This window comes from Palaemon carinicauda, chromosome 26, assembly GCF_036898095.1.
Source record: "Palaemon carinicauda isolate YSFRI2023 chromosome 26, ASM3689809v2, whole genome shotgun sequence".
Classification (NCBI taxonomy): Eukaryota; Metazoa; Arthropoda; class Malacostraca; order Decapoda; family Palaemonidae; genus Palaemon; species Palaemon carinicauda.
The window spans coordinates 59013448-59025947 of record NC_090750.1 but is presented as its reverse complement, the minus strand read 5'-3'; the positions used below and the strand labels follow the sequence as shown (position 1 = coordinate 59025947).

Genomic DNA, 12500 nt, shown 5'->3' with positions numbered 1-12500 from the left:
TAAAATATTTTATTTTTCCTCGTTCCCTTTCCTCACTGAGCTATTTTCCCTGTTGGAGCCCCTGGGCTTATAGCATCCTGCTTTTCCAACTAGGGTTGTAGCTTAGCAAGTAATAATAATGATAATAATAATGATAATAATGATAAAAATATGTTTGTGATAGAATGCGGGAGTTTTTTATAGTTACAAATAGAACTTTGTAGAAAAAAAAATATTTTGATTAACGTCTTTCAATATAAGTTTGTATTCTGTAGTTGAATTGCGAAAAATTATTTAAAGAAATAGAGTCATATAATCTATTTGACATAACTTTATGCTTCTTAAACAGAATATTCTCTAATTCCTGAGGACTTTACTCTATGTTGTGAAGTGAAACTCTTTTTCTCCATATATACTTTTTCCATATGATTTATTTGACATAAATTTATGCTTCTTAAACAGAATTTCTCTAATTCATGAAGACTTTCCTCTAAGTCGTAAAGTGAACCCCTTTTTTCATATATTCCTTTTCCATAAGATTCATTTGACACAACGTCATGCTTCTTGAACAGAATTTCTCTAATTCGTAAAGATTTTCCTCTATGTCGTAAAGTGAACCCCTTTTTTCATATATTCCTTTTCCATAAGATTCATTTGACACAACGTCATGCTTCTTGAACAAAATTTTTTCTAATTCATAAAGACTTTCCTCCATGTCGTAAAGTGAACTCCTTTTCTTCATATATACTTTCTCCATATGATTTATTTGACATAACTTCATGCTTCTTAAAACAAAATTTCTCTAATTCATAAAAACTCTCCTCTATGTCGTAAAGTGAACCCCTTGTTTTCATATATACCTTTTCCATAAGATTCATTTGACACAACGTCATGCTTCTTAAACAGAATTTCTCTAATTCGTAAAACCTTTCCTCTATGTCGTAAAGTGAACTCCTTTTTTTCATATATACTTTTTCATAAGATTCATTTGACACAACGTCATGCTTCTTGAACAGAATTTCTCTAATTCATAAAAACTTTCCTCTATGTCGTGAAGTGAACTCTTTTTTCTTCATATGTACCTTTTCCATAAGATTCATTTGACACAACGTCATGCTTCTTGAACACAATTTCTCTAATTCATAAAAACTTTCCTCTATGTCGTAAAGTGAACCCTTTTTTCTTAATATGTACCTTTTCCATAGGATTTATTTGACACGACGTCGTGCTTCTTGAACAGAATTTTCTTTAATTCATAAAGACTTTTCTCTATGTCGTAAAGTGAACTCCTTTTTCTTCCTATGTACCTTTTCCATAGGATTTATTTGACACGACGTCGTGCTTCTTGAACAGAATTTTCTTTAATTCATAAAGATTTTTCTCTATGTCGTAAAGTGAACTCCTTTTTCTTCATATGTACCTTTTCCATAGGATTTATTTGACACAACGTCGTGTTTCTTAAACAGAATTTCTCTAATTCATAAAAACTTTTCTCCATGTCGTAAAGTGAACCCCTTTTCTTCATATGTACCTTTTCCATAGGATTTATTTGACACAACGTCGTGCTTCTTGAACAGAATTTTCTTTAATTCATAAAGACTTTTCTCTATGTCGTAAAGTGAACTCCTTTTTCTTTATATGTACCTTTTCCAAAGGATTTATTTCACACAACGTCGTGTTTCTTAAACAGAATTTCTCTAATTCATAAAAACTTTCCTCCATGTCGTAAAGTGAACCCCTTTTCTTCATATGTACCTTTTCCATAGGATTTATTTGACACAACGTCGTGCTTCTTAAACAGAATTTCTCTAATTCGTATAAACTTTAATCTATGTCGTAAAGTGAACCCCTTTTTTCATATATTACTTTTCCATAAGATTAATTTGATACAACGTCATGCTTCTTAAACAGAATTTCTCTAATTCATAAAACTTTCCTCTATGTCGTAAGGTGAACCCCTTTTTCTCCATAAATACTACAAGCGTTAAAACATTTGATATTGCTTATAAATAAGATCAGCTAAACACACCAGGAGAAATATCATAAGAACTATAGAAGTTAATGATCATCGCATGAACTATATCCACCTACTTAAAATATGCTGAAAACAATTACCTATTCTTTTTTTCCACATTCTCCTCTGTCCTCATACACCTGACAACACTAAGATGACCAAACAAGTCATCCTTGCTCAAGGGGTTAACTACTGCACTGTAATTTTTCTGTGGTTATTTTCCTCTTGGTAAGGGTAGAAGAGATGCTTTAGCTATGATAAGCAACTCTTCTAAGAGAAGGACACTCCGAAATCAAACCGTTATTCTCTAGTCTTGGGTAGTGCCATAGCCTCTGTACCATGGCCTCCCACTTTCTTTGATTAAAGTCCTCTTGTTTGGGGGTACACTCAGGCACAAGATTCTCCAGTATCTTATTTCTCTTCTCCTGTTTTTTTTTTCAAGTTTTTATACTTTATATATGAAAGATCTATTTTAATGTTGTTACTGTCCTTTAAGATATTCAATTTTGATTGTTAATAACTTCTCTTGTAGTTTATTTATTTCCTTATTTTCTTTCCTTACTGGGCTAATTTTCCCTCTTGGAGCCTTTGTGCTTATAGCACCTTGCTTTTCCAACTAGGATAGTAGTTTACCTAATAATAATAATAATAATAATAATAATAATAATAATAATAATAATAATAATAATAATAATAATAATAATAATCTTCATCATCATCATTTCAGAGTCGCCTTCGTACTACTGGGTCTTCTGGCTGCCATCTCAGGTTCATCTGCAAAACCAGCTGATCTTGGGCTCTTCAAGAACCTGCCGGCCCTATGGGGAAACTTTCATAATAAGTGAGTAACTTAGATGACTCTGAAAGGACAATTACACGGATTGTGCTATGTTAGATCATTTGACCTTATAAGGTACAAGATATAAAACAATAAAGCAAAGGAAATCGAAAATCATGCCTTCATCCAGGTATAGTAGACTTTCACTGGCCTTAAACTGGTCTTAAGTCACCTCAACTAAACTCATCATCATCATTATCTTCATCTCCTATGCCTATTGACGCAGAGGGTCTCGATTAGATATAGCCAATCATCTCTATCTTGAGCTTTTGAATCAACACTTCTTTATTCATCATCTTCTACTTCACGCTTCACAGTCCTCAGCCATGAAGGCCTTGGTCAACTAGATTACGACCTTGCATTTCAGATTATTTTGTGTGTGAAATATGTCTCCTTTTTTACCACAGGGATTTCTCTGGCCCTCTGTAAAAAGTTTTACCAAATCATTGAATAAGAAACTAAAAGTCTGGAGAGGAAGGGTATCTCGTGGTAGTCATAAAAAGCACTTGATTGGACACCTAAATTGACTTACGCACTAATCCAAAGGAACTAGTTAGAAATTTGAAAACTAGAACAAATTTAGCATTAATCCAGAGGAACTGGCTTGAATTTTGAAAACTAGAATAACTTAGGCTAGAAAAAATTTAGCATTAATCCAGAGGAACTGGTTAAAAATTTGAAAACTTAAATGACTTAGGCACTAATCCAGAGGAACTGGCTAGAAATTTGAAAACTAAAATAACTCAGGCACTAATCCAGTAGAATTGGCTAGAAATATGAAAACATCAATGACTTAGGCCCCAATTCAGAGGAGCTGACTAGAAATTTGAAAACATAAATGATTTAGGCACCATTCCATAGGTACTAGCTAGAAATTTTAAAACTAAAATGACTTAGGCACTAATCCAGAGGAACTGGATAGAAATTTGAAAGCTAAAATGACTTAATCACTAATCCAGAAGAACTGGCAAGAACTTTGAAAACATAAATGACTAAAGCACCAATTCAGAGGAACTGACTGGAAATTTGAAAACATAAATGAATTAGGCACCATTCCAGAGAAACTAGCTAGAAATTTTAAAACTAAAATGACTTAGGCACCATTCCAGAGGAACTAGCGAGAAATTATTAAACTAAAATGACTGGTTGAGAATCTGCTGGCGGACTCAGTTATGCAAATGACCATAGCCCAGTCCAGCATCAAAGGTGATAATCCTCATCTTCAGAATCCTTATTGTTTTCTTTTCCTTGATCAGAGATGGCAACTTCTTGATCAAGAAGAACCCCAAGAGCGAGGAAAGCCCCGAGAGTGACGAAAGCACTGATGACAGCGACGATGAAAGCCCCGAGAGCGAGGAAAGCCCCGAGAGTGAGGAAAGCCCCGAGAGCGAGGAAAGCCCCGAGAGTGAGGAAAGCACAGAATCCCCAGAAAAAAGAAGGGCAGCCAACCGATCCGATTCAGACAGCGATGAAAGTACCGATGACAGCGATGATGAAAGCCCCGAGAGCGAGGAAAGCCCTGAGAGCGAGGAAAGCCCTGAGAGCGAGGAAAGCGCTGAGAGCGAGGAAGGAAGAATGGCAGCCAACCGATCCGGTTCAGACAGCGAATCTGAAAGCGATGAAAGCACCGATGACAGCGATGATGAAAGCCCTGAGAGTGAGGAAAGCCCTGAGAGCGAGGAAGGAAGAATGGCAGCCAACCGATCCGGTTCAGACAGTGAATCTGAAAGCGACGAAAGCACCGATGACAGCAGCGATGACAGCAGCGATGAGAGCGTTGAGGACAGAATTAAAACCAAATGGGGTTTACTCTTTTAAAGGAAAGTGAGAGTAAAAACCTTACTTCTGGGGACAGAATGGAAGATAATTTGATGATTCCATAATGCTCTTCTGGAAATTGATGATTTTTTAGTGTAACTGACAAAATTAATTGAGATGCTAGTATTGATATGTATATCAGTTCCCATAAAAAAAGAATCAGTATTAATCACTGCTTTGATAATTTGAATTTTTATTTGATATATATTGTTTTATTCTGATCATATAAAAAGTATATAATTTCTGGAAATATAAACCAATAAAAATTATTAGAATGTTAATATTGATATGTATTTTAGTCCCCATAATAAAAAATAGTAGTAATTATTGATTTAATCATTTGAATTTTGAATTATGAAAAATCTTATGCAACATGCATAACCAAATAATTGAACAACGGTGCCAGAGATTAATATCTAGATCATGAATAAGAAATTTAATAGAACTTAAGTTCCTGCCCAACAAAGTAAGATGAGAATCAGCAACTGAAGACCAGACAGGAGAACAATACTCGTAATAAGGTAGAATGAAAGAATTAAGACACTTTTTCAGAGTAGATTGATCATTGAAAATCTTAAAAGACTTTCTCAATAAGCCAATTTTTTGTACAATTGAAGAAGATACAGACCTAATGTGTTTCTAAAAAGTATATTTGATGTCGAGAATCACACCTGAAATTTTAAAAGATTCATACAAAGTTAAAGAAACATTATCAATGCTGAGATCTGGATGTTGAGGAGCCACTGTCCTTGATCCTGCTTACAGTCATACTTTGAGTTTTGTTAGGATTCAACTTCATACCCCCATAATTTGCACCATGCCCTAATTTTAGCTAGATCTCTATCAAGGGATTCAGCAACCCCAGATCTACATTCAGGGGATGGAATTGATGCAAAGAGTTTGACATCATCTGCATTTGCAACCATCTTGTTTTCTAGGCCAAACCACATGTCATGTGTATATAGTCTGAAAAGTAATGGGCCAAGAACACTACCCTGTGGAACACTAGATATCACATTCCTATACTCACTATAGGACCCATCAACAACAACTCTTTGTAATCCATTACCTAAGAATTCAATTATGATGCTAAGAAACGACCCACCAATTCCCAACTGTTTGAGTTTGAAAACAAGGGCCTCATGATCATCACATTCAAAGGCAGCACTAAAATCAAAGTCAATCATACGAACTTCCTGACCACAATCAAGGGATTTCTGTACAGCATTAGAGATTGTAATAAGGGCATCACATGCTCCAAGGCCTTTACGAAAACCAAATTGTAAACTAGGGAACAGATGAACTCCTTCACCAATCCTATTAAGGTGTTTTGCCAAAAGACGTTAAAATTTTAGATAATAGGGGAGTTATGGAAATTGGGCGGTAATCAGCTGGACTTGAGCTACCGCAAATACATTCACATAGTGGAGTTACATTACCAATTTTCCAACAAGTGCTAAAGCACCTCTTCTTGTTAACTTGCGCAAAATAACAGATAACTATGCAGATAAGAAATCTGCAGTTTTTATAAAAAAAAAAAAAAATATATTTGTGACTACCCCTCCATAAGCATCAAGATCCATCATGAGAGCTTTAATTTCACGAGATTGAAAAGCTAAACTAGTTAATTTAGCCTCAGGGAAACAGAAATGAGGAGGATCAAGTTTCTCATTACTCTGCTTGCTCTCAAAAACATCAGCCAAAAGGGTTGCCTTTTCTTTTAAACAGTGAGTAATAGAGCTATCTGGTTTAAGTAAAAGAGGAACTGTTGCATCTGCACCAAAGAGTGCAGATTTAAGGGTAGTCCGCCACTTGGGTCCTGGGATGTACCAGAAGGGGTTTCTTTTATGGATAAATTGTATTCCTTATCAGTTGAAGCGTAAATTCTCTGAGCTACAGCTCTAAGCTCAGTATAGTTATTCCATGTCAAATCTGATCTTTTTCCCTTCCAAAGATGATAGGCCTCCTGCTTCTCCAAATAAGCACGTCTACAATCATCATTGAACCATGATTTGTCCTTCACTCGGTACCTTAGCACATGAGAAGGGATACGCCTATCAATTATGTTGCCTAGATTCTTATCCAAAGAGACAACTGGATCAACACTACTATACAACTGTGATCAATTCAAGCGCAAAGATCCTTCAAAATCACATTCCAGTCAGCTTGAGATTTCATATAAATCTTACATGAGTATGATATATCAGGGACAGGCTGCTCAGTCTTCAATACTAACGAAATCAAGGCATGATCAGATGTCCCAATTGGAGAACCAACCTTACTTGTTATAATGCCAGGGGAGTCGGTGTATACGAGGTCCAAGCAGTTATCAGACTTGTGAGTAGCTTCACTTATGATTTGCTCACAGCCTGATTCAGAGGCAAAGTCTAAAGCTCTCAAGCCATGGCGATCAGTAGGAGAAACAGAATTTAACCACTCCCTATGGTGAGCACTGAAATCACCAACAGAGACAAAAGAGGCCTTTCTATCATCTTCTTGTATCCTAGCCATAATGGTAAGAAGACAATCGAAGATAGAATCATCCAAGTCTGGATTCCAGTAGATCGAACACAAATAGAAGTTATTATGCCTGCCACAGAGTTTTATTGCCTGAATCTTATGGGATCCACATTCATAGCAGGACTTATGAGAAGCAAGGTACTCTGTCCTAATATACACCGCCATTCCCCTGGCCCTAGAAATGGCATCCCGTTTCAAAATTATTGGCTTCTTAAAACCAGCAATAATAATAATAATAATAATAATAATAATAATAATAATAATAATAATAATAATAATAATAATAATAATAATAATAATAATGATAATAAAAATAATAATTTTATGTACATGTTTCATCATACATGCCGAGGAATTTCATTGCTCTTAGAGAACTTAGCTTTATTGATCAAGTTTTCAAGTCTCGTTCTATTTTCCATCTCTGAAATAGCTCAAAATATTCATAAAAGAAATAAGAAGAAAACAATGGTAAATTTCCAACGACGTAACTAAAAATAACTCAAAATTTTCATAGGAAAAAAATAATAAGAAAACTATGCTAAAATCCCAACGACGTATTTCTGTAAAAAAAAAAAAAAAAAAAAAAAAAAAAAAAAAAAAAAAAAAAAACGGAGAAACGAAAATCTAAATTATACAATTATAAAATTTCTGTCGGACAGGAGTCCTTGCTATTGGGAGGAAGGACGCTGGTGACTGGTACAACACATGAAAATACGCTACCAGGGTCTAAAGCGATGTCAGGCCAGGCAGCCGGTCAGGGCTACGGTCTACCATAAAGCCAAAGCAAAGTCCTTCAAAAAGAAGGCAACCATGTTTACCCCCATACAAAATGTGAAAAAAAAGCACATTATTAGATGAAAAAGGTCAAATCAATACTCAGGATTGGCTCCTGACAGGAAAGAATATGAGTAAACATGAAAACGGAATTACTAAGAATCGACATTTGATATTGAGTTATATTTCGCTTTCCTTCATAAACAAGTTAAAATCAACAGAGAATGGTTATCTCACGCTTGAGAAATGATTTCCAAATCTTTATATAGGTTATGCTGGGGGGTTGTGGTGGCCTATGCGGTAACGTCCCTGACTGGTGATCTCCAAACAGGGATTCGAGTCCCGCTTAAACTTGTTAGTTCCTTTGGTTGCTGTAACTTCACCCATATTGTGAGCTGAGGAAGGGGGGGGAGAGTCTGTAGGTCGCCTGGCAGAATCATCAGCACACATTGCCTGGCCCTCCGTGATTCTAGCTTGGGTGTATATATGGCGAGTCTCTAAGGCATTGTCCTACTTGCTAGGGCAATGTCACTGTCCCCCTGCGTCTGTCATTCATGAGGGGCCTTTAAACCTTTAAAGCTTTCGACTTAGTTGAGATTTTTTTATTTTTGAGTTTGCCTACTAAATCTAAACCCTTGAAATTCTTTGAGAACAATGTTATCGTTTGGGGAAATTCCTCCCATTTCCTACATTGCATATCTTATAAGTAATATGCTGACCATTAAAGATAATAAAGATAGCAGTAAATCTATGTATGAATCGGGAACATGGGTTCTAAGACATGAAGAGGAACCAAAGCTTGAGAGAACAGAGATGATAATGCTGAGATGGATTATGGGAATATCACTGTTTAAAAGGTTGGAAAATGGTGAAACAAGAAGAATCGCAGGCGTGGTAAAGATTACAGAGGGGATAAGAGCGTCACGACTGAGATGGTGCGGGCACGTGTTGAGGATGGGTTATGGGGAGGGAGTGAGGAGGGCTTAGAAGGAGCCTTCTAGGGGGTGGGGAAATCGAGAGGGAGGCATGGAATTAGATAGCAAGATAAGAAGGATGATATGGAGAGTTGTTTGGTGGAATAGGGTGCCTTTGATGGAAGGCACTGGAGAGGGCGCATCAAGCAACCGACCCCTTAATGTAGGGATAACGATGGGAAAGAAGAAGAATTAGATGGCGAGATAAGGAGAAGGATGATATGGAGAGAAGTTGTTTGTTTGAAGAAGGTACCTTTGATACAAGGCACTGGAGAGGGCGCCTCAAGCAACCGACCCCTTAATGTAGGGATAACGATGGGAAAGAAGAAGAATTAGATAGCAAGATAAGAAGGATGAAATGGAGAGAAGTTGTTTGGTGGAATAGGGAGCCTTTGATAGAAGGAATTGGAAAGGACGCATCAGGCTACCGACCCCTTAATGTAAGAAAAGCAGTTGGGAAGAGGATAGTAAATCTTTATACAAATGTATAGTTTGATCCTGGATTTCAAGGTTAAAAGAATATTAAAAACTCTTTAGAGGTCCAGTTTGTAAAACTGAACGAAATAACTTTAATTTCTTTTTAATATCAATTCATTAATGAGATGGACGCTTGAAGCTTTGAATGAATAGTTTTACACAATTTTGTTGAAAAATATTTATTATTTTTTTTTTTTAAAGCTGATCCCAGCATCGAAGAATAACTAAACCAAATGGAAACAAAATCTAGACAATGTCTTTTTTTTTTTTTATTGTTACTTGACAAACAAAGGTGGATCATAAATATATTTGACAAAGTTCTGTGTGTCAATACTGCACCAATCCTACCGAGAGAAAAATACATTTATAAGCACTGGAACAGGGATTCCAAAGACTACGCCTAAGTCATACAAAGACTCTTCGATGGACGAAGCTTCAAGTGAGAAAATAAAGATGAGCCAAGAGTTGGGAACGTCGTAAATTCCTTGATATGCTTGCCCGGCTCAAGGGAGGATCCTGAAGGAGAAGGAGATTGAAAGGTCATGGAAGATTTGCTTGCAGATATGCTAAATCACGAGAGAGAGAGAGAGAGAGAGAGAGAGAGAGAGAGAGAGAGAGAGAGAGAGAGAGAGAGAGAGAGAGAGAGAGAGAGAAATGTGAAGTAGGAGGATGTGCAAATATCTTCGCTCTTTTAGCTGATAGGTCCTCAATAGAGAGAGAGAGAGAGAGAGAGAGAGAGAGAGAGAGAGAGAGAGATGTGAAGTAGGAGGATGTGCAAATATCTTCGCTTTTTTAGCTGATAGGTCCTCAATAGAGAGAGAGAGAGAGAGAGAGAGAGAGAGAGAGAGAGAGAGAGAGAGAGAGAGTTCCTCACTGGGCTATTTTTCCCTGTTGGAATCCTTAGGCTTATAGCATCCTGCTTCTCCAACTAGGGATGTAGTCTATTTTGTAATAGTAATAATAATAATAATGATAATAATAATAATAATATAGTTTATTTCCTTATTTCCTTTTCCTCACTAGACTATCTTTCCCTGTTGGAGCCCTTTGGTCTTATAGCAGCCTGCTTTTCCAACTAGGGTTGTTGTTTCGTTTTTAATAATAATAATAATAATAATAATAATAATAATAATAATAATAATGATAATAATGATAATAATAATAATAATGTAGTTTGTTTATATCCTTATTTCCTTTCCTCACTTGGCTATTTTTCCTGTTGGAACCCTTGGGCTTATAGCATCCTGCTTTTCTGACTATGGTTGTAACTTAGCTTGTAAAAATAATAATAATAATAATAATAATAATAATAATAATAATAATAATAATAATAATAATAATAATAATAATAATAATAATAATAACAATAATAATAATAAAAGTTTATCAGAATTGTACATATACTGAAACTGGCAGTAGAGTAGACCACAAAATGGCTCACCTTAAAAACCACAAACACTTTTTATAATGATGATAATGAGGATAATGATGATAATGATACCCATATGACCTTCCAAACGCCTCAGAAAGGTCAGATGGCAACGCATGGCACGTTCTCGGGCATAGAGGATGCTGGATATGGGGTATATATACCCACGCCCTTCCGTGTCCTTCTTAATTCTCTGTCTCGTGTTCAGAGAACATAGTCTCGTGCCCTTTGAGTCCTGACGAAGCAAGAAAGCAGCAACGTACACGAAGATGAGGTGAGGAGCTGAGTTAACTTTTTCTATGGAAAATGGAAATTTCTGTTTTACTTTTTAATATTTTGGAGATAGGTTTGTGCACTACTTTAGATTGACGTTGCTGTAATTTTAAGAAATTGACTTTTGAGTACATTTCTCGCGATTTCCAGACCGTGGTGAAATTACTATCTTGCTATCTTTCTTTTCCAGACCATGGTGAAATTACTATCTTTCTATCTTGCTTTTCCAGACCATGGTGAAATTACTATCTTTCTATCTTGCTTTTCCAGACCATGGTGAAATTACTATCTTGCTATCTTGCTTTTCCAGACCATGGGGAAATTACTATCTTTCTATCTTGCTTTTCCAGACCATGGTGAAATTACTATCTTGCTATCTTGCTTTTCCAGACCATGGTGAAATGACTATCTTGCTATCTTGCTTTTCCAGACCATGGTGAAATTACTATCTCGCTGTCTTGCTTCTCCAGACCATGGTGAAATTACCACCTTGCTATCTTACTATCTTACTATCTTGCTCCTATTTAATATTTGTACACTGCTTTATATTGACATCGCAATAATTTTAAGGAATTGACTTTTGAGTACATTTCTCTTGATTTCCAGGCCGTGGGGAAATTACTATCTTGCTATCTTACTTTTCCAGACTATGGTGAAATTACTAGCTTGCTATCTTGGTATCTTACTATCTTGCTCGGTTTTAATATTTTGGAAGTAGATTTGTACACTACTTTATATTGACGTTGCTGTGATTTTAAGAAATTGACTTTTGAGTACATTTTTCTTGATTTCCAGACCGTGGTTAAATTACTATCTTGCTATCTTACTATCTTACTCTCTTGCTCCTTTTTAATATTTTGGAAGTAGATTTGTACACTACTTTATATTGACATTGCAATAATTTTAAGAAATTAACTTTTGAGAACACCTCTCTTGATTTCCAGACAATGGTGAAATTACTATCTTGCTATCTTGGTATCTTACTATCTTGCTCCTTTTTAATATTTTGGAAGTAGGTTTGTACACTACTTTATATTGACGTTGCTGTGATTTTAAGAAATTGACTTTTGAGTACATTTTTCTTGATTTCCAGACCGTGGTTAAATTACTATCTTGCTATCTTACTATCTTACTCTCTTGCTCCTTTTTAATATTTTGGAAGTAGATTTGTACACTACTTTATATTGACATTGCAATAATTTTAAGAAATTAACTTTTGAGAACACCTCTCTTGATTTCCAGACAATGGTGAAATTACTATCTTGCTATCTTGGTATCTTACTATCTTGCTCCTTTTTAATATTTTGGAAGTAGGTTTGTACACTACTTTATATTGACGTTGCTGTGATTTTAAGAAATTGACTTTTGAGTACATTTTTCTTGATTTCCAGACCGTGGTTAAAT

The 12500-nt window shown here is 35.7% G+C and overlaps 2 protein-coding genes across 2 annotated transcripts in view; both read left to right on the top strand.

The window, feature by feature from the left end:
* LOC137620176 (uncharacterized) overlaps positions 1-4930 on the top strand; it is a 5743-nt gene extending 813 nt beyond the window's left edge. The window contains exons 2-3 of the mRNA XM_068350420.1: positions 2721-2834; positions 4088-4930. Of these exons, the coding sequence (XP_068206521.1) occupies positions 2721-2834; positions 4088-4649 (676 nt within the window). The 3' untranslated portion in view covers positions 4650-4930. The remainder of the gene's footprint in view (positions 1-2720; positions 2835-4087) is intronic.
* A 6069-nt stretch (positions 4931-10999) lies between these two features.
* The window catches only part of LOC137620175 (uncharacterized), a 10252-nt gene continuing 8751 nt past the window's right edge, over positions 11000-12500 (top strand). Inside the window, exon 1 of the mRNA XM_068350419.1 lies at positions 11000-11097. Coding sequence (XP_068206520.1) covers positions 11093-11097 — 5 coding nt within the window. The 5' untranslated portion in view covers positions 11000-11092. The remainder of the gene's footprint in view (positions 11098-12500) is intronic.